The 21,236-nt window shown below is 40.5% G+C and overlaps 1 protein-coding gene across 4 annotated transcripts; it reads right to left on the reverse strand.

Annotated features, from left to right (window-relative positions):
- Window positions 1–387: 387 nt before the first annotated feature.
- On the reverse strand, window positions 388–14,476 carry UEVLD (UEV and lactate/malate dehyrogenase domains). 4 transcript variants are annotated; one of them, XM_027701685.1, is made up of 12 exons: window positions 14,396–14,476; window positions 12,681–12,765; window positions 12,028–12,090; window positions 10,801–10,964; window positions 9,663–9,798; window positions 8,187–8,308; window positions 7,582–7,687; window positions 5,589–5,759; window positions 4,460–4,633; window positions 3,764–3,848; window positions 2,998–3,121; window positions 388–1,700 (listed from the first exon to the last, which is right to left on the reverse strand). In XM_027701685.1, exons 1-12 carry the CDS (start codon window positions 14,435–14,437, stop codon window positions 1,536–1,538), a joined length of 1,437 nt encoding a protein of 478 aa, XP_027557486.1. In that variant the 5' UTR covers window positions 14,438–14,476; the 3' UTR covers window positions 388–1,535. The 4 variants fall into 4 exon arrangements, with proteins under 4 accessions (XP_027557486.1, XP_027557495.1, XP_027557503.1 ...); XM_027701694.1 differs by lacking the exon at window positions 14,396–14,476 and adding an exon at window positions 14,088–14,316; XM_027701702.1 differs by lacking the exon at window positions 14,396–14,476 and adding an exon at window positions 13,170–13,436.
- Window positions 14,477–21,236: the final 6,760 nt, after the last annotated feature.

The following is a 21,236-nucleotide window of genomic DNA, read 5'->3' on the forward strand; positions in this document are numbered from 1 at the left end:
CGCAGGATCACCCTTGAGGAGAAAAGACAACACAGAAAGAATCGTGCCTTGCAGAATATACCATCTAAGGAGTCTTTCTGCTGTGTCTTTTGCAACCGGACATGCCTCTCTCGTATTGGCCTTTTTAGCCACCAACGCGCTTGCAAGAAACGTGGGTAGAGCCCTTCCCAAATCTTCGTTCGCGAAGCCTAGCCATGATGATGATGGGAAACAACCCAGAAAAGTGCAGCCGTTGTGTTCCGTGCTTTTTAAAAATACAGCAGCAAATTTGGTTGCTTGCAGCCATCGCTAATTTTGTCCCATCACTGACCACCACAATAAAAGAACTTTGAGTTTTCCACAAAAAAAAAGTCTGAATCACCGAAGGCTTTTTTCTTTGTATTTTTATCTCAGTTCTGAGATCAATATACACCCAGAACTCCTTGCAAGTCTTGTTCTTTGTGAGATATAAGCAGAAGGCACAAAGGAACACATCTTTGGCTCTGCCACAGACCCTACTTTTGCTTAGAAAGCTTCATCAATACTTCATATACATTCATTAAAACCAGCCTCCCCTCAAAGCATAAACATGGAATGATGTTCCTAAGCTGCACGCAACAGGAGTGGAGCCCACATCTCCTCTGCCTGCAATGTGATGCTGAGGTACAACCAGGATGAATACAATCTTTTACAGTACAGCAAATCAAGAGGTTAGAACGCCCCAAAAATCTCAAAAAAAGTCTGCTTTTTGACTTATCTAAAAATCCACATCCAGCTTTTTCATCCCACCCTTGGCCTCCAAGGAGGTGGGTTACAGGTTCTGTTGCCTTCTCAAGCAGCTGTACGTTCCTCAGCCTGATGTAAAGCTCACTGCCCTCAGCTGGCTTTGGAGCGAGGTCTGAATGCACAGATACTCCTGCATTCCTTAACTGCTGGATTTTATCCTTTATTTGAAGCCCATTCAGGAAGAGCACCTGTTGCAGTGCTGCATGTGTGTACTGAGAACTGTAGATGCCTTAGTGCTCTGAATGTCTTTACGAAATAAAAGCAAAACAAGTCATGACCAGAATATTCCCGACAGCATTAAGCATGCAACACAAATCCATATCCAATACTTCAGCTCTGAAGGGTATTGCTCACACTGTGCTCCCCTTAGCAGGATTAGCAGGAGGTAATTAGCAGTTCATTGACATAAGAACATCAGTGCCAGCCATGAAAGATGGAGCTATGGAATGAGGTGCAAAGAGCTAAGATTAACCAAGAATCAGGCTATAATTAGCAACCAAAAACCAGAGGCGAATGTCACCTGAATTTAGGTAAAACATTCTTGCATATTACCCTCCCCATTTTGGCTACCAAAAGTGCACTTTTCAAAGAAGACATTACTGTACAGAGCAGTATTACATAATTTAAACCGAAACTGAGAAAGCACTTCGGGAAAGTAAAGTAGCAAAACTTCCTGTTTTATATAGAAATCCATATATACGAAGCAACCTCTTCTGCCTTGCGAATCTCCGACTTGTGTGAGCAGACATGGAGGCCTCCCTTGTGCTTCCTTACAGCTTCAGCTGCTGCTGAAGGTCATGAATTGACCCTGCGCTGCTTTGCAGTTTCTCTTGCACCAGTGGGTCTTCTTCCAGTTTCACCATTTCAAGCACTCCCTTGGTTCCAAGAATACATGGGAGACTTAAGAACACTTCACTGTTTATATTGCAACATCCCTGAAACAACACACAAAGAACACTGTTACATGGTTACTTGTACATGCATGTACATACACAGAAGAATTGATTATTTTAATTAAGCAAGGATATTGCATCATATGGCAAATATGGGTCAAATTCCAGTTATTTTACACACTCTGCAATGGGTTACTGTATAGAAACTGGAAAAGATTACGGTGCAGATAAAAATTTGTGAACCATGCCACACTTGGAGGAGTTTTCCAATATAGATATATCATATCTCTATAACACAGGCAAAGTTTATACTATTAACACCCATTCCTTAGGCAGAACAAGCAGGGACACTTGATAGTACAGTATCATTAGTTCTTTTAAGACTGCCCAATATAAATTAAAAAATATAGCCAAAGAGAGCTATTTGAGGAACATTTTTCAAATATTGATCTCATATTTACTTTGTGAGTGAATTCATCCAACTTATATCCCTATAATTCAACTTTACACTGTAGACTGTGTTTATTTTTAGGATCTGTATGGGAAATTTTAAACTGGAGAGTAACTACAGAATGTGAAAGACTTGTCACCCCTCTATATCTGAATTTAATTCATAAACTATTAAAAACTTCATTTGAAACATAATGATGAAATTAGGTATGTGTTTGTACTCGAAAGAATAAGCAGACAGCTTAGCTTCCCTGCACTGGGACATGCAAATCACCCTTTTGAAGGCTCTAATTTGAAAGGACAAGTACATGTTTCTACATGGGTTTTCTCGTCATATGAAATGACTTAATGCTTCAATGAAGCCTCTTAGGATAAGCTTTAAACAAAGTTCAGTCTATAATTTTAAGTTAACTAAAGCGTCATAACCTTCGCCTCTAATTAAAGTATGAAGGATTAAAAAGGCAGTTGTTTCAAACCTGGTCAAATAAAATACTGGCAGAAATGCATTTTGTACTTTCATAAAGGATACTGAACTCCTTCAGCCTCTAAAAAAATCTATATTCAATACTAAACCCTCAGGAACTGCAATTCACACATTTCTTTTCATTTGCCAAATCCAGCTATTGCAGGGGTGCTGGTCAGCAACCTTGAATGTATTTCCCTTTTGGACTTATATTTTTGGGAGAATAATCCACTTTTAATATTGGTTTCAGATTAAAGCAATAACTGATTTTTACTCATTTTTGGACTATATTTGAAAGCTGTGGTTGGAAGAAAGCAACAGCAGTAGCATTGCTTCAGACATGCCTGTCTGCTAAAATTAACGGTCATATCCAGTATAAATAATATAATTACACTGCCAACCAAAAGATATTAATAACACATTTACCTTTGCCAGAGTGGATACAGAATGAACCTTTCTTCTGTCTTTCAGAATGCTGTCAGTCAAATCAGCAACTGAGAGCCCAACAGACCAAGATCTCTGACCTTTTCCCTTTAGAACTTCCATAGCTCTATATATAAACCAGGAAAAGGAAAAAAACATGATGTTTAGATTTTAATTATTCCTATTTTGGTTTATATGTAAAACCCAAAAGCCAGATTAAGTGCACCATATCAGGTATAGTACACTATAAAAATATGATTCTCTGTTTTGGAAAACAACAGAATGGAATAAAGAATTGCTTTAAAAAATTTCTTTACAATACTTTTTACCCGCAGTAGTAACAATTCTCTTTTCTGTCAAGAGGTGTAACTAATACGTAGCTAATTGAATCAGGTAAATTCACCCAAAGCTGTGCTTTGCTTTGAAGCAAATGCTTCCAACACAAGCTCTGAGAAAAGTGTGCCAGAAGGCTTGTCTATTTTTTTTTTTAAACACGCAACCAAACTGGCAGCCTCTGACATTCTAGTGGATATTCTGGTGTCTTCTCCTTAGATTGCCACAGGCACAACTTTATTAGGAACTTCAGAAAAACAGTGACCATATACACTAATATAAAAAAGAATGACAACACGACCTACAATCTGCTATAAACTCAATGTATGAACATTTTAGAGCAAAGTTCACCCAATTCATAAAGAGAAAAAGAAGAAACTCTGCAAACATCAAGTATCTAAACATGAAGAAAAGGAAAGGGTTATAATGGAGTTACCTGTTGGCCACCTTTTCCCTTGAGTTACGAGCAGCCATTCCTTCTGTTTGATTTGCAGCTAAATTATAACTGGTCCACGATGATACTAAACAGAAACAATCAATGCTTAAATGCATATCTAAACGGTGACTAACATAGGTACCAGGTAAGGTGAGGAGAAGAAAAATAAAAAGAAAAATTCAGGCTTTCCAAACTTTCCTTCCACTGTAACAATCCAAACGTAGATGACAACTTTTTAATGTTCCCTGGAGTGATGAAATAAACTCTATAGTAGCACCTTGCCAGAGACACTTGCTTAAAGATGATTGAAGTAATGCGTAATAATTGTTACAGTAGCAGTAACCTGTCATATATTATACCACATTTCCTTCCTCTTTCAGTACCTCTAACCTGTATTCTTACTATATTGTTAAAGCCAAAAAAAACCCAGCATGAGGTTGGTTGGGGTTGTTTTGTGGGTTTGTAATTTTGGGGTTTTTTACTGTGACAAATGTCAAATACTTCTGCTATCACTCCAGGTCTACAGACTTTGCTACACACCAAAACTGTCTTACTTAGAACCATTATGAAAATCTACCACTCTTACTACTTTTCTTATTACCTTCATTATTTTTCTCAATTATTCTTTCAATATTCAATTACTTAAGCATTGCCAGGACATTATCTGCTCATAGTTATAAGAAAGTATCACTTTACCTTTGTCTTCCCCTTGTTCACCAATAACCCAGGCATCTTTTACCAGCACCTTTGCTTTCAAAAGGTTTGTCAGTATGTACTGAAATCTCTCCGAGTCAAGATTGGCACCTACTCCAATCACTCTGCTTTTGGGAAACGCGCTCAGCTTCCACGCCACGTATGTCATTACTTCAACTAAATGCGAAAGGAAAGGATGTTGCCAATGAAGGACCACTCACACAATTCAACACAACTGCAAACTCTGAATCACAATTACGAAAAACTCTGGACCAAGTTGTTTACTTTAGAAAATGCATAAGCATGTAAGAACATTTTGGTAGTTTATTTCAACCTAAAATACCAAGTCAGGTGGGGAGGAGGTGAAAAAAATTCATAGCCCAAGTAAAGTTTTAAGATAAATAAAGTGAAACTTCAGAATAAGCCACCACACTTCCCTCTACCAAAAATCTCATAGGCTTGTACATTTAATTCAGCCAGTGTTTAATTTATTTTCATTTGGCAAGCACTCTCTGCTCCATCTCCACAGCCCAAAAATGGTAGGAAGGTAAGAGTCACTTGAGAAATAGACACAAGGGCTGTCTTCAATGCATTTACAGGACAGAGGCTCACACTTACTTCTTTCCCTTTTAAGTAGTGATCTTGCTTTGTCTTAGTTCACAGTATCACTGACCCAACAGATTTAAACCTTTCACCAAAACATAGCTGCAATATTTACTATGAACACTGTACTTTGTATATTAGTAGCCTGTGAGTGTGATCATATGGCACATAACACACATGCATCTGTCCTTCCTGCACAGGGGAAATCTGTACATAAAAATCACAACTGACAAGACAACAGCCAATGGATGAGAATCTTGTAGACACAGTCAGGTTGAAACTACACACAGAAACATACAGAAATACATACCTTTTATACAAAACAAAGTATACTATTTTCTTTTATCTTGGTAACAGTAAAGAAAAAACCCTCAAAGACAGTGTCCTGCTCAAAGCTGAAAAGGAAAACATCTTTCAGAGTAGCAAGAAGTTCTGACTAAGTGGGTGTATTCAGCAGTAACATATTTTTAAAACAGGCCAAAGAAAAAGCCACGTAAGGGACAGAACACTTTGCAAAGTACCAACATACCTGGATGAGAAGCAACAAGGAGAACAGCATTCTGACTGTAGTGTGATATTGCTGGAATAATTCCTTTGAACAAATCCACATTGCTTTGTATGACATCGAGGTAAGTCTGAGCATTACCCAGAGAATTAACTGTAACTACCAACACTTTTGAATCAGCAGAAGCAGAAAAATCTGAAAATACAAAGAAAAGAGTTTTTTAAAATTTATGTCATTCTATTGAGTCCTGGATGCAACACAAAGAGGCGTTCTAAAGGCTGAACTGCAGCATCCAGCTTAATTAGGGATTCTTCACCTCCTGTCCCTCCCAATTTCCCCAGTGTGGAATTTGGGGCACTTCCACAGCACCTGTAAGACACAGCTCTCCCACAGAACTACTTTCCTGTTTTACAATTGCCAAACACAGAAGGCAGACTGCAATTTGTCCGAGGTTACACAATAGAGACCAGAAAAAATCTAGATAGCGTTGACAGATAAACTTTTCCAAGTTTTCCCAGCAAGAGGGGAAAAAAATACATCCCTGAAAATCTTCCGATTGTTAAAGAAGGGGAAAGATTTTACTCCTAATTTTTGATCTTATACCTCAATCAAGGACACGTAGACAACCATAAAAAGCACTTTGAAAGTGTGTTTATTAACTCCAGTAAAAATCCATGTATTTATTAGCCCAAGGAAACATGCAACCACGTTTGCTGCAGGAATTTGTAAGTCAAAGCTGCCTTGAGCAGGTAACTTTTCATATCTGAGTACCACACAGGTGATCAGCTTGGGCAGAGAAACGAGGTGATTTGACTGTTGCACCACTTCTGGAACCAGCTGAAGCCAAAGCAGAGGCCTAATGCACTGACAAACTGGAAGCATACTAAGTAGGATATAATTAATACCAGCTTGCCCTAAACTTAGATATAAGCATACTAAAATAACAGGTGACAGTGTACAAGCATTTTGTAATACTGTAACACTACTAAGAGCACAGCCAGCAACAACATACAAGCTTTTTGTACCACAGCTAAATGTAAACATATAATAGGCAACCACAAAGGCACAAATAGATTTGTGACACAGTTGCACAACCAGGGTTCAGGAAAAAAGTGTGCTAGCAGTAAAACCTGCAAGATAAGATCAAAGAATGTACAGCAGGCAATGTCAGGTGCAGAATAAGCAACAAAGATGCCTGGTGGAACCAGAACAACTCCCTGTCGCAAAAGTAAGATAAATTATAACAGAAGCACAAGAAAGCCCCTCATTTCCTGTTGCAGAGGGTGCAAGCAACATGCAAACATGGCACACAAGCAAGGAAGAATTGGGAAGTTGCTCATTTCAGTTTCAGCTTCCTCTGTGGAAGAGCTTCTGAGTTGCACCGCCCCAAGCTCTGCAACCCAGACCAAAGACTGTGGCCACCATCACTAATTACAGAGACATGGCATCGACTCTGCTGAATTGCACGCTCTCAGCTAAGGACAAGATTTTTAAGAACTCATTGTTTGAATATGCAGTGATACTGATTAAGAACCAACTATTGGCATGTTTAATGAACACCAATTTAGAAAAGCAGAACTTTGAAAAATTCCTTTATTTATCAGCCTCTTTAACACTGCTCTCACAGCTCTCTCCAATTCCCTAACATACATGTATTTTCCCCCTTCTTTCCCTCTCTCTGCCTATGACACTGAAGTGTCAGCTTGGCTTCTATGTATTTCTGCATAAGTCCAATCTCAGCATTAGCCTCTTACCCTGGAAGTACAGACTAACATACCTCTACCTCTATAAACAATGAAAAAAGCCTGAAATAAAAGCTTTCAAGCTTTGCTGAACCTTCCTTTCCAATTTTACCCCGAAGAGACAGAGGAAAGCAAGAAGCTATGAAAAGAATACATCTTTTACAAAAGACAGCCTGTATGCCTCTCTGTCTCCCCAGGTGTCCTGCTCTCATTAAAACGAGCACAAGCACACACAGTACAGCACTCACTCCCATTCCAGAAACAACATCCAATACCTCTGCTGATCTCCACATTTGGCAGAGCAAAGATCTCCAAGTCCATGGTCCCTCCTTTTGCTGCACCTTCAGAAAGATCCAAAAGAATCACCTTGTCTGCAACACCCTGTATGAATAAAAATAACACAGATCAACAAAAAAACAACCCAAAACTTATCAGAGTAAGGAATAAAAACCAAAATTCCTCCAATTCCAGTGTTTTTTGCACCGTGTACAAACCAAACAAAATTACTGACCAAGATTACAGTCAAATCACAGGAAAAAGAATTTAGTTTAGGAAAACTCTCCTTCTCCAGGGGACTAGGAGATCCCAATTGTAAGAGGCAACCACTCAGGTAAGTGAAGAACCCTTTAAGTAAGGATTTTCAAAGTAAGGGAATTCAATATACAATCAGTTGACTTAAAAAAAGCTGACTGAGAAACCCAGGCAGAAATTAACACTTCTGCATGTCTGTAAGTTAACTGAAGAGGCAAATGACTTAAGCAGTGACAGGGCTGTTAAAACTGCTGAGGTATTTCTTTGTGTCAAACACTAAGAACTAGACTGGAAGCCTCTCTATTAATCAAGTCTGTTGCTATTTTTATACTATTTTATAATTATGTACCTTTGCCGCAACTGCAAGCACACATGCAATGCCAAGATCTCCAGCTCCAACAACAGTAATTTTATTAAAACATCCTTCATTTTTGCCTCCAATTTTACTCCTTGATTTCATGTCAGTCTCTCCTACAAGTAAAAGAAAATCACAAATTTAGGTGCTGATCCACACTGTATTAATACAAGTATTGCTGCTTCATAAAGGGTCATGGTTGTGCCAGAGTTAAATCAAATTACACAAACCTTTTCAAAACAGTGGTCAAGCCTGACCGCAGAAAATTCATCACAACCTGCAAGGTTGTAAAACACAAATATTCCTCTTTAGAAAGGAATGTTTTTTCACTAAGGAGAAATATATGAGCATAACAATAGCAAGAAGCTAGACACTAATATCACACAAACAACGCTCCCTTTGCTACTGTTACAGATGTGAATACATACCATGGTCAAAACATTTGTAAAAGATTTCATATTTTGAAAAGACGTGCAAAATGGAATTTGATTAAAATACAAGAACCTGAGGTTGCTTAGCCAATGCTACTGGCAACACAACGATTCTCATTCTGAGTACAATGCAGAGAGATTCACAACAGAAACATTTAAGATTGATTGCCTAGAAATGTATATCATGTGCACACCACATTTGAGCTCACAAGCAGTTTGTGTACACAATTACCAGAAGAAACAGCAGAAAAGGGTTAAAGGGAAAGGTTTGCACAAGCTGCCACAGATCACCATCCGTGATTGCACTAAATAAAGGAAGAAGAAAAGACTGACCTGAAGAAAATGTATCAGGGTGAAGAGTAACAGGACTGGAGCCATAAAACACCCAGGTACGGAAAACCTGGGAATTGTGAAATTCAGGAATTTTGCCCAAGACTTAAAATGGGTGAGATAAAGCAATGAGGCAAAATGCCAAATTGCATCCACTCCTGAAGGGTACAAAACACAAATCCAAAATCAGCTTGTCAGCACTGAACAAGGAGAACTCAAGACACATGAAATGAACTCCACAGCCAGTGTTCCTTGTTCTCAGTGCTGCACAGCAGTGATTGGGGTCAGCTGGGTCTCAGGGCTTGCGATGGAGTGTGAGCGTGTGAGTGAGTGAGATCTGAGACAATGCATGACTATGATTGGGTAAAATCAACTTGTTCAGAATAAAATCACATCTCCCTTCCATAAAATCTCAGACTGAGTTTTCCTGCAGTAATTTCCAAAAAATTAGTAGTACCAAGTCTACAGTAGTTCTCAGTAGGCTCAAATGCAAACATCCAAAACAATCTGCTTACTAAATAAGGAGAATCTGAGCTCTCTGTTCAAAGAGATACTTTTGACTACACAGAGAAAACACAAAACACTGTGGACAGACAAACACCAAAAATTCAGATATTGAAACTGTGTAGTGTTCTTTGTGATATCAAGTAATAACAATAAATGAATATATCAAAGAACATTAGAAACAAGTACATGAAAACATCCACACCTTCTGTAATCTTTGCAATGTAGGACAGAAGTTCTGATTGCCTGGCTGCATCAGAGGATGACAGTGAATACAAAGGGAGCTCTTCCTCAAATTTTGCAATCATTTCCTTGATTAATCCAATGACAGTTGATTTAGGCTGAAATACAGCAATACAGAAGACAAAACAGCTGACTACTATTTCATATAGTGATACCAGCTGTGAACTCCCATAGTTATACACAGTTTAATCAAATCATAAATATTGACACCCTTAATATTTACATGAACATTTAAGGGAAAGAAAAGCATCACTTTTTGAAAAGATACTTTCCAAACAGGAGTATGGATTAAAAGGAATTTAACAAAAAGAAATTCTAAAATTGAAATTACCAGTGCAACTAATTTTTGAAGGCATCCATAAACATATGGAAACCTTTGATATAGCCACATCCAGTATCATAAAAGGGACAAATCCTAGATAAAGGAAAGATAGTTCAGTCTTCTCAGATGAGCTTAACTGTCCAGAGTTCTTGCAATTCAGTCCTTCTTCAGGCAAAATACACAGTGAAGTCAGTAAAAGTTCTCATAGGAATGTCTGTATCAATAAAGTAAAATATAGTCCATCCATTTCAGAAAGCTGGAATTCATTAAAATAATTTTTACTGGCCTGGCAGTCCTATTTAAGTGAGTAATTTAACACAGTGCACAGCATCATTTTGCAACAGCATTGGCTCTAGAATCTCTGTGCTGTTTCAGAGCTCTGTCAACAGAGACGTGCCCAAAAGGTAGAACCTTCCATTGAACTTTCCTAGGGATTCTCAACTGGTCTAGTACTATTACTCACTATTAACAGCAACAAAGTATCATGAGGCTTACACTGCTTTGGAACAAACTTGGTCCCTTTTCTTCAGCTTAAAATAATCTTCCTTAAAATCACTTACAACTTCCTTTACAATTGCTTCGAACTGCCTGAAAGCTGTAATTTCAAGAGACATAACATTCTGCTTCTCTTTGCATAACTATTGCATATTTAAAATTAACAAAAAAAATCCAGAAAACAAAAAGCCCTGAACCCTACTCACTGCACTCCATGGATCTCAATATGATACCATGCATTATTCCCAAGTACTTCCCCCCTGTCAGCCACTCCACCTCTTACATGGCTCCAGTTCTGCAGGTAGGGCAGATAAATCCTGCCATGAGCATCAACATGCTTTCCCACTGAAATGCCCATGCTTGCAGTTGGCTTCAAGAAGCAAATAGGGGGAGCAAAGGGATGAGAATCCAGAATCCACAGCTGAATAGGTATGTTATAGGAATTACCTGTCCAACACAAAATAAAAGCCATTAGTAACTTTGGCAAGAGGCACTAAAAGCCAGTCATGTGTGTGACGTGATTTACACTTTATAATAATAATAATGGCCAGTCTTCGCGAACGAAGATTTTGGGAAAGGTCTTTTACCTTTCCAGCCTGCGCAATGGATTTTTTAGGTGAGACACAGCCTGCGCTGAACTGAGCCCACCCTTTAATCCTAAGGTTCATCTGCCAGGGCAAGCAAGCTTGGACAATGGCAGTGAGGTCCTCAGGACGTAGGTTTGTTTAGAGTGACCTTCTCATAGATGGATGGCCTCACAGGGCTAACGAGCTCCATCTGCCCGGGGGACCGGGAATCAAACCTGGGTCGCAGCGGTGAGAGTGCCGCATCCTAACCACTAGGCCACCAGGGGTCCCACACTTTATAATAACAAAGAAAAAAAAAAAAAGCCCGAGAGATCACTTTCCAGATTCACACTGAGTATTTATGTTACTTAGGCTAGTTAACAAACACAGACTTGTCTGGATCAACTTGAAGTGCTACTGATCGTGTCTTTCTCAATATAAAGCTCTGTTGTTGTTTTGCTTCCCAAAGTCCTCTTATCAGCCAATGTGTCCTCTTTTCCCAGCAAAGAAATCACTTAAAGGTACCATTTCATATTTATTTTAGGACTTAACAACTAGTGCAAAGAGGCAGCTATTAAGAGCTTTACCAAAGGCTTCAAGTTAAAAACAAAAAAATTACCTACTGGTTATTTTTGGACACTGCCTATACAAGCATAGGGCTTGTATATGTAGAGTTCACACAACCTCCATTAGAACCAAAGAGTTTGCCTACACAGTCTCAAACTACATGACTTTTTAATAGTTAATTTACCTATATAATTAATAATTTTTAATTTCAGCATCTGTTTTTGCATCTGCACCTGTTTTTGCAGAAGTGGCTTCTGCCAATTCATGCAAAATCCTTTCTAGCCCTCTTTAAAGAAGCTGCACTACTGCTAAGAGGCAGCACCCAACACATTTCACAATTAGATTCATAACTGGCAAGAAAATTTGATTTATCTTACCATATTTCACTGGAACAGTACCACTAAAATTCAGGAGGTCCTTCTGGGATCCATCCTTGAAGGCTGAAATTAAAAATGTGATTTTAAAAAATAATATATGCTTTCAAGTCTGTGATGGTAATCCCATCCACAACTACCAATATACAACACTGATTTTTCTTTAGAAATCAACCACACTGCCCCTGAAAGAGCCAAGACTAGAATGTTACAAAGGTCCCACCTCCCCCTTTCAGTATTTCCTTAATGGAATCTTAATGAAAATTGCATCATTAGTCTGAAAATCCCTTGTCCTGGGTAATTCTGATGTTGCAGGAATTTTCAGTCAGGCTGAGGGATGTTGGAAGTACACTCTATAAGATACAAATAGCAAAATGCTTTCAATACAATTGTGAAAAATGGGGAAAATGGTGTTACATATAAAGATTTTAAAACATCAATCTTCTATAATTACTGACAAGTTGAAATAAAATGAAGTGAATAAGTCACCAAGGTTTTTATAGTTTTTATATTTATGCACTCTTGGAAGAGTTAAAGTAAAGACAGGAACACAACTGAAAGATATTCACACTATTTAGGTTCTGTTATACACAGTCTGAATCTATGGCAAGTAAGAATCCCCACAATTAGTTCAAAGTAATTGTATCACTTCTTACTGTATGTGTTCATGGAGAACGTGAAGTTTGGGTACGCCTTGCTAACATTCTTCAGCTCTTCTATGGTCAGGTCTCTGAACTTATACTGGGAAAGGGGAGAAAAAAAAAAATCAGGAAAAAAGTTTCACTTCAAAGGCTTCTTTCTTTACCAGAGATAGTGAAAAGGACATGAGAGAAGGCAGAAACATGAGAAGGGGAATGTAATAATTACTTGTGGTATTATAAATAGGTTTGATGTGAAATAAATTATCAAAAGGAATTGATTATAAAAAGGCTTTAAAGGTATCGCAGGTCTGCTGTTGCTGCATAAGAACTCAAATTCTGAACATTGCTCCTTACATACCATTTCTTTCCATTCACAGCTGTGTGAGCAGAGGTTTAGTAAAGTTTAGTCTCCTCTGCACACAATAACTAAAAACAATATAAAAACATAAACCTCTTAGAAAAAGGAGATTATTTTATTGCTGACACAGTAAAACACAGATCCACCTGCACATATTTTAGAAGAGTTTCATAAGATGTTGATTGCCACAAACATACTAAATGTGTAAGTGATTAGCCTCTGCGATTTTTTTTTTCATTTTTATGCTGTCTTTGAGAGCTGGGAAAATGAATCACTGCTGCTTGGGACTGTCCCCAGCCAGACCAATACCTGAACTTCCAAGAGATTTGCATCCTCCCACATCCCAAAGTTATGAAGAATATTTTCCATTTCCTAGATTAAGGCCTCTGCTTCTCATTTAGGAAACCTGGAGTTGTTTTGAAACCCTTGCCTAAGCAAACACAACTGCAGCCTGACAGTGGCTTCTCACCACCCTGGAATACTTGTCACACAGTAGTAGCTTAAACCAAATTTGTCTTCAGTCTGGTACCCCACCAGCAATGCTACAGCTATGGGGATATTTTCCATTTTGTACAAGAAAACACAGAGCTGCTGTAAAGAAACACCTTTTAGTCAGCCTCTCCCCATTCAGTCTTACAGGATTCTGCAAAGTCAGGCAAGAAAAAAAATTAAAAAAATCAAACCTGCCCAAATTAGGAATGTCTGCACAACTTAGATTTAACACATTTTTGGAAGCATTGATTCATCTGGTTGTGAAACTAAAGCCATTTTTCCCCAGCTGGTCCCTTTCTATTCGTAATGCAAAACGAGGCATTATTCCTATCAAATACTTTGTCCTATTCTAAAGGTCAGAGGATTTATGAGGTGAGTCAGACACAGACTTCGCTCATTCCGCACCTGAAATTACCTGGCATGCTCAAAATTTAAATACGCCCACCTCAGTTTCTCACATGGAAATTAAAGCGCTCAGAGGGATGCTACAACAACACGCCTGTGTTCCCAGGGCGTGGAGGTGCTAACGCCGGGAACGCCACCAAAAAAAAAAAAAAAAAAAAAAAAGTTACCAATTCCCCGGTGGATTGATAACTCTGAGTGAACAGTAAGGCTGCAGCCGTGAGGCACGTCCCGAGTCACGGGAATAAATTCACGCGCAACTTAAAGCCCGGCTGCGGACAGGGCAGGGACGGGACGGGACGCGACGGGACGGGACGGGAGTCCTTCACCAGCCACCACCACGAAATCTCCTCCCTTCCCTCCCAGTGGCCGTTTTGGACCCGCAGGACCTTTCCCTTCCCGCCGCCCTTTCCCCTCAGCGCTGCCTCAGCGCGGGGACCCCCCGCGCGCCCCCTCCCTTCGCCTGCCGCGCGCGCACCTTCCCCAGCTGCCGCCTCAGCGCCTCCTCCGCCAGCGCCATGGCGGCGCGCCCCGCGTCCCGGCGGCCCCTGCGCGGCACCCACCGCCCCTCAGGGAGGCGGGATGGTCCCGGGCGCGGCAGCGGTTCGGTGCGTCCAGGGAAACGCGGAAAAAAACCCCAAAACAACGTCATTTTAATTCTCCTTCCAACGCACGTGAACGCTTCACTACGCGACCGTGGCAAAGAGCTCTGGGCTGAGTGCCATTTCCACCCGCCGTGGTGTTGCAAAATGTGGAGATTATCTCAAATCAGGATATTCTTTGATGTGAGATGTTTGCATACTTTCAAGACTAATCAGCAAGAAAGGAGACCTAGTCAGTGTAGGAACAGGCAGCACCCAGCATCCCCTAGACAAGGACATCCAGGAACTACCAAGCTTTTAAGGATGCAGTAAATCAGCATGTTGTTTATAGAATCATAGAATATCCTGAGATGGAAGGGACCCATCAGGATCATCGAGTCCAACTCCTGGCCCTGCCTAGGACACCCTAAGAATCACACCGTGTGCCTGGAAGCACTGTCCAAATGCTTCCCACACTCAGACAGGCTTGGTGCTGTGACCACTCCCCTTGGGAACCTGTTCCAGTGACCAACCTAAGGAACCTCTTCCTGATATCCAACCTAAACCTCACTCAGCTTTATGCCATTTCCTTGAGTCCTGTCACTGGTCACGAGAGTGAAGAGATTGGTACCTGCCCCTCCACTCCCCCTCATGAGGATATTGAAGACCACAAAGACCCTCAGTCTCCTCCAGGCTGCACAGACCAAGTGACCTCAGCTCCTCCTCCTAAGGCTTCCCCTCCAGACGCTACACCATCCTCATGGCCCTTCTTTGGACACTCTCTAATAGCTTAATGTCTTTTTTATATTGTGGTGCTCAAAACTGCACAGAGTACTCAAGGTGAGAACTGATAGCAGTTAGCACCCCTTAATCAAGGACATTGTGGAACTAACAAGCTTTAAGGATGTAGTAAATCAAGATGTTGGTGTATGTATGCCTTGCTAACTTGGCAAAATACTCAAGGTCCATGTATCCTATAGCTGAACTATTTTCACTTTAATACTAAAAATCACACCTACAGGTCAGAAAGACCCCTGCCAAGATGAAGACCTTTCCCCTGAGCATGTGTAGAAGTTAGCTGCAGTTACATAACTTTTATGGAAATTACTAACCAATCATAATGGGGGGCCGTGCTTGGAAAGCTACTAGTTCTGAATTTCTGTGTATAAATAATGGCATGGAAATTCCAGTGGAAAAAAAATAATCTCTCCAGGAGCCCACTTAGACACATTCTTTAGGACAACGGGCAAGGGGATGCCAATACAGAACAGAGGTTTTGCAGGTTCCCCACATGCTACTCCTGGGGCAACTCCTTGTCAGGTGCCTGCCACTTCCTGCATTAGGAAAATGAAATCTGCAGGAAAACATGACAGAGCCCCTATGGGAAATACACAGGTGTTCCGCCAGCAGGTCTCTTCTAGCATGTGGTGGCTCCAGGCAGTTCTCAGCTACCGTCTTCCTCCCTTTTGTATTTCTTCTCTCAATAAGTTAACACAAATTTGAAACCTGGCTGTGCACAATAACAGAGAAGTAATCTCTGTAAATGAGACCATACCTAGATATTATAGGAATGTGAGAATTTCTTCCCTCTGTGTTGATAGTATCAAAACCGATTTGTATCTTTATGGAGTTCCAAGTATGTAAATACAAACCTGGCATGAACTTCTTTCCCTACATAAATCTACCTCCTATTTTTTAAACCTCCCTACCACACAGCAGAAATACCAGAAAACTGCCTTTTGCAAAGTGGGCCATGCAAGTCTGATGTCCAATTCAGAGGGAAACACAGTAGGTTCAGCTAGGTAAATGGCGAGAAATGCCAGTTCTGTCCCTATAACTACAGAAAACTGACAGATTGTAGCAGAACAGACCAAGAATGATAGCAGCACATTTCTACAGGGAGTAAGATCTCAAGAAAGCTCATACAATTTTTTCTTCCTCACTGATGTGAGGCCTGAGGCAGATAGTAACCAAGAGCACAGGTTGTTGGTATAGCCATAGCAGTAAATAATTAGGTGTAGAACAACCTTTATCAAGCTTTTTCATCATATGTATTGTTTACTGATGCTGATTCTGTTTCTGTGCTGAAATCATTGTATGTGATGTAATGAACAATGTTACAGTTTCAGTGTTCAGTTTGGAAAGTAGCAGAGCCACAAAAAGAAAAGAAAAAAAGGAAAGCCACAAAACTGGGCCGCTCAAGATCAGTCCTTCAGGAATTGGCATTGCAGATTCCAGCAAGTGCTGCACATTGTTTGCCCAGCAAGCGCAGTACATCTTCAATCATGAAGTTCTGCAAACAACTGAAAGATAGTCATTACCTTTGGGATGTTGTTTTGTGAGTAACACTGAAGGAGAAGTACTGTGAGGCAAGTTCCAAATAAATCTGCCTCCCTGTAAAAGTGTTAGCTGTTTTATGCAAAAGAAGGTCACAATACCATCAGCAGAACTCCTAAAAGAACTATTTTTAGATTTTAAGCTGTTGCTGCACACTCCACCAACAAGGCAGAACTCAAGATATGCTTTTTTTCAAGCACAGGCTTTCTGCCAGAATAAGTTGCTGAAGTTCAGCAGAGGTTATAGCAACTTACACACACTGAGAATCTGCTTTCCACCCCTCTGAGCTTTCTCAGTGAATCAGCATCTGATTATTTTAAAATATTACTTTTAAGACACGATGTTCTCCATCTCAGAAGTAGATATATAATTTAGCGCAGATACTTTAGCTTCCAGCTGTCCACATTCAATGTAACTGACTTTCAGAAGGGAGATATAGACAGACAGTTCAGAGAAGATAGGCTGATCTTATCTTTTCCTGCAGCAGGATGCTGGGACTGTTACATATCGGTCTCTTCTGCACTGCAGAATCCCAGCTACCTGGATTCACAATAGCATCTTGTATCTGGGGTTGTGAAAGCCCCTCTGGAAGGAGAAACCATAGCTTGGCATTCAGGAGGACAATGCCCCATGGCTGCAGCAGCAGTGGGACTGGTGGAAATAGCCAGACTGGCACTCGGCCCCTAGCAAGTGACAGGTGGGGCTTTATGAACCCCATGGTGAGGGGGAAGGAGGACCTCAGGAATGGGCGAGACATAGGGTAGGATGCCAAACTCACCACAGACTGGCTCTCTGTGAACAGGTGATACAGTGAGGACCAACTTTCCTCCTTCCTGGTGGTCTCACTTTTCCTTGGTCCTTTCCTTGAGGCCCATATTTGTGCAGAACTGCTGGTACCTCCAGGAGAGTGTTTGCAAGGCAGGATGCAGAAAAGGGCAGCAGTGACCTGGCATGACACCTCCAAGCCCCTAGCCCTACTCTGCACTGTACGTGCGAGGCCAGCAGCGTCCCACGTGCTGTGTCCCTCACTCCACCTGCCCAGAGAGGCCCCTGCCCTGAGGAAGGGAGGATGGAAGTTTGTCTCGGGGACTGCCACTAGTGTAACCTTGCACACTGTGCTCTCCGGGGTGGTGGGCACTGTGACAGAGACCCTCAGTAAACAAGGGGAAGTATTCTGGGCAATCTGGGTTTTGTGGTAGAAGGAACAGTAAATTGAAGCTTTACTGGGACCTCGAGAGCGCTGGTCTGGGACACATGAAAAGGCAACTGCCTTCACCTCAGCCTCCTACAGACCCTGTGGCTACGTGCTTTTTTGGAGCTAGCAAAACCTATGTTACACTGTTACAGAATGATCAGCGTGAACATTTATCTAAACCTTTTTAAGAGATCATTTTGTTTCACAAAGGTCCTAGCACAGACTAATTTTTGAGAATACAGCATTCCTTTTAAATTTTTAATCTCAAGCATTTAAATTTTAAATTTCTCCCTATTTCATGGTAAAAAAACCTAGGAAAACCTGATAGATATTTACACTTACTAGCAAGTTTGATGTTCGGAAGCATTTTTAAAATCTATGTGCACACATAAACAAAATAATCACAGAAACCAGAACAGTGACCACATCCCCTTGGCAGTGATTTACCACTACTTTCTCAAGAACACAGTGGTGATATCATTTCTGTTCAAGGCTTAGAGGTCACCCTTGACTAAGCTTATACCCAAACTACAGATGTAAATTTCTTAGTACTCACTGTTCAAACTCTCCTTTAAATTCAGAGCTGGGTGGGTCTGTGCCCTCTGACTCAAAATCTTCTCTACACGTCATTTGCAATGAATAACTCTGCATTACATTAACAGATCTAATTGCCAGCTAATCTCTAGGCTAACGATCTGCCCACACAGAACACAGCCTTGCTACCCCACATACCTCCCTGTACCAGTCCTCTGATGCCGTAGAATTTTTAAGGTTTGTAGCAAATATGGATTTTTAGTATGGCTGTAAAGTTTCTCACACAAAACCAAAACCGCCTTTAGCCCTGGAAATATCATGACCTAGAGCACTGTTTTTCTCAGTGCTCACTTTTGTTCTGAACAACAAGTAAGGCAGCTGTGTGTGTGTGAACCATTTTATATGCCATAACTATCACTTTAAAAGCACAAACCAACCAAGGCTGGATTTAAACCAGCAGCTGTGAGGTACATCAGACCTCACTGCCAACTGCATAGGGCAGCAAAGAGGCTTCCACATATAATTAAAATTTTCCTGCAAGTTTCAGCATCTCTCACGCAGCTTGTACACAGGGCTCCTCCCAGCCTCGGGCCACATCATGCACCATAGGCTGCCATCACCGCATTCCCTTTGTAGGCACAGCTGGCAAACAGAAGCCAGGCTAATAAAGGGTTTGCTGGCTCACTCACTTCGGCTGAGGGAAGAGGGTGGTAACAGCAGCATGTCACTCTGCATGAACTCTGAAGAGTCACCTTCTGTGATGTGCCTGTCTGCGCATCATTTCCAGGGACAGTTGACACCACTGCAGAGGTCTCAGAAACAGACTTCCTGTACATCTTGTATATATCATGAACCAGATGAAGTGGATTGACTCAGACTAGTGCCCCTCCTGTCCAAAAATAACCATAAACAGTGTTCTTCATCAACTGAAGAGCAGCAGGTTAATCGACAGGTGTAGTGCTCTTCCATATACACCACTTCTTTGGACAAACCTCATGCCATACCGAATGTGTTGAGGGACCACAAAGCACTCACACAACACAGGAGCTGGAAGAAGCTGCCATGGAGAATTATTGAATCATTGTGATAGGGAGTTGAGGACAGACAAACAACAAACATCATATATCCTTAGCTCTATCATCCAAGGAAGCTAGTTACCTCTCCTGAGAAAGTCCACAAGAGAAGTTAAATACATTGAGAAGTACATGTAAGGCACCCAAACATGCTTTTGCACTCAGGTATGCTCTTACAGTTATTCCAATACACTACAAAACCTGGACCACTATACTCAAGTGTTTTTTCCAGTCATAATCAGGCCCATTCCTTCAACAAGATAAAAAAAAACCTACTGAAGCTCTTGATTCTCTTTAAATTGTTGATTGCCATCAACTTTCACATACACAGTATGAGAGATGGCATCAACAGAGGAATGTTGAGAAACTGGGCAGAAGTTGCATCCAGCATACAAAAATTCTATGAATTTGCTCATGCAGGGAAAAGTATATAAGCAAAACCCAGGACTCCCATGAAGAACTGAACCAAAAAACCCAAACTAAACAAAAAAACCAAACAAAAAAACCGCAACGCAAATTAAGCACCAGGTGGTGTGGAAAAACAAAACTATCAGTTGTGGACAGAGAAGTTAGGACTAAACCGGCAACATGCTTCATTACTTCAGGAATGTCTTCTGTCCTTAATTTAATTCCACAGGGTACATTAAGCATGATATGTCAAAGGCTTTTTGGATTACCAGGCTCATGAATAAGTGTTTCCATATACATTTCTAGGGGTAAGAAAAGTCTATCTACGGGATGATTCAACTGTAGTTCTGTCTTGTGGAACTAAGATGTTATTTCAAGTAAATTGCAACTAAAAGCTGTCCTCAAACAAGGAAAACCTGTAATTACTTTTTCTAAACCTGAGTAAAATATTTTTTTTTGCTTCCAGAGAAGTAGCTTTACTGGCTGGATTAAGATAGTAACTCAATGTAGAATCACCCTCCATCTGAACAGAACACATTTGCTTTGAAATAATGGCTGATAATGACTGATTACAGCTATTAAGATGCATTAAAAATCTCAAGGGAATTCCATACAAGGTAATTCCAAAGAAGGTAAGATTTCATGCTTTCAAAACAAGGACACATTAAATACTGATCTGTAATATGACTAATTTTTTTTTTTTTATGCACAGGACTGTGCAAATGTTGCTGTTCAAAGAAAAGGCGGGTGGGCTCACTGACGTGTATCCTTTCATCCATTTGGAAGTGGGTCATGGCACCAGCTGATCAGAACAGTCACTGCATTTACTTCCCCCTGTCAAAGCAGAAAACCTTTCCAGAGGAGATAGCCTCCAAGGCAGTTCACATTCCTTCCATGGGAGTAAGAGAAACCAAGAAGGATGCTGCTTATTAAACTGCAGGATGGAAAAGATTAAAGGCAATGGGCACATTTGTGTATATGATCATTCTAAAATACGTGTACTTCCAAATACATATTATGTCACAGTCTAAACTGCAAGAGACACCAGTAACTTTCAGATCTTTTCTGAAGGCTTAAGTGCTTCCATTAATTTTTCATACATTCTTGCTGGCTGCATGAGAACAATTCTAGGTGAACAGAAAGTAATTCTGATAAATCTCCCATAAAGTAAACCAATGAGAAATAGCAGCA

This window comes from Neopelma chrysocephalum, unplaced genomic scaffold, assembly GCF_003984885.1.
Source record: "Neopelma chrysocephalum unplaced genomic scaffold, ASM398488v2 Primary Assembly neopelma1_24, whole genome shotgun sequence".
Classification (NCBI taxonomy): domain Eukaryota; kingdom Metazoa; phylum Chordata; class Aves; order Passeriformes; family Pipridae; genus Neopelma; species Neopelma chrysocephalum.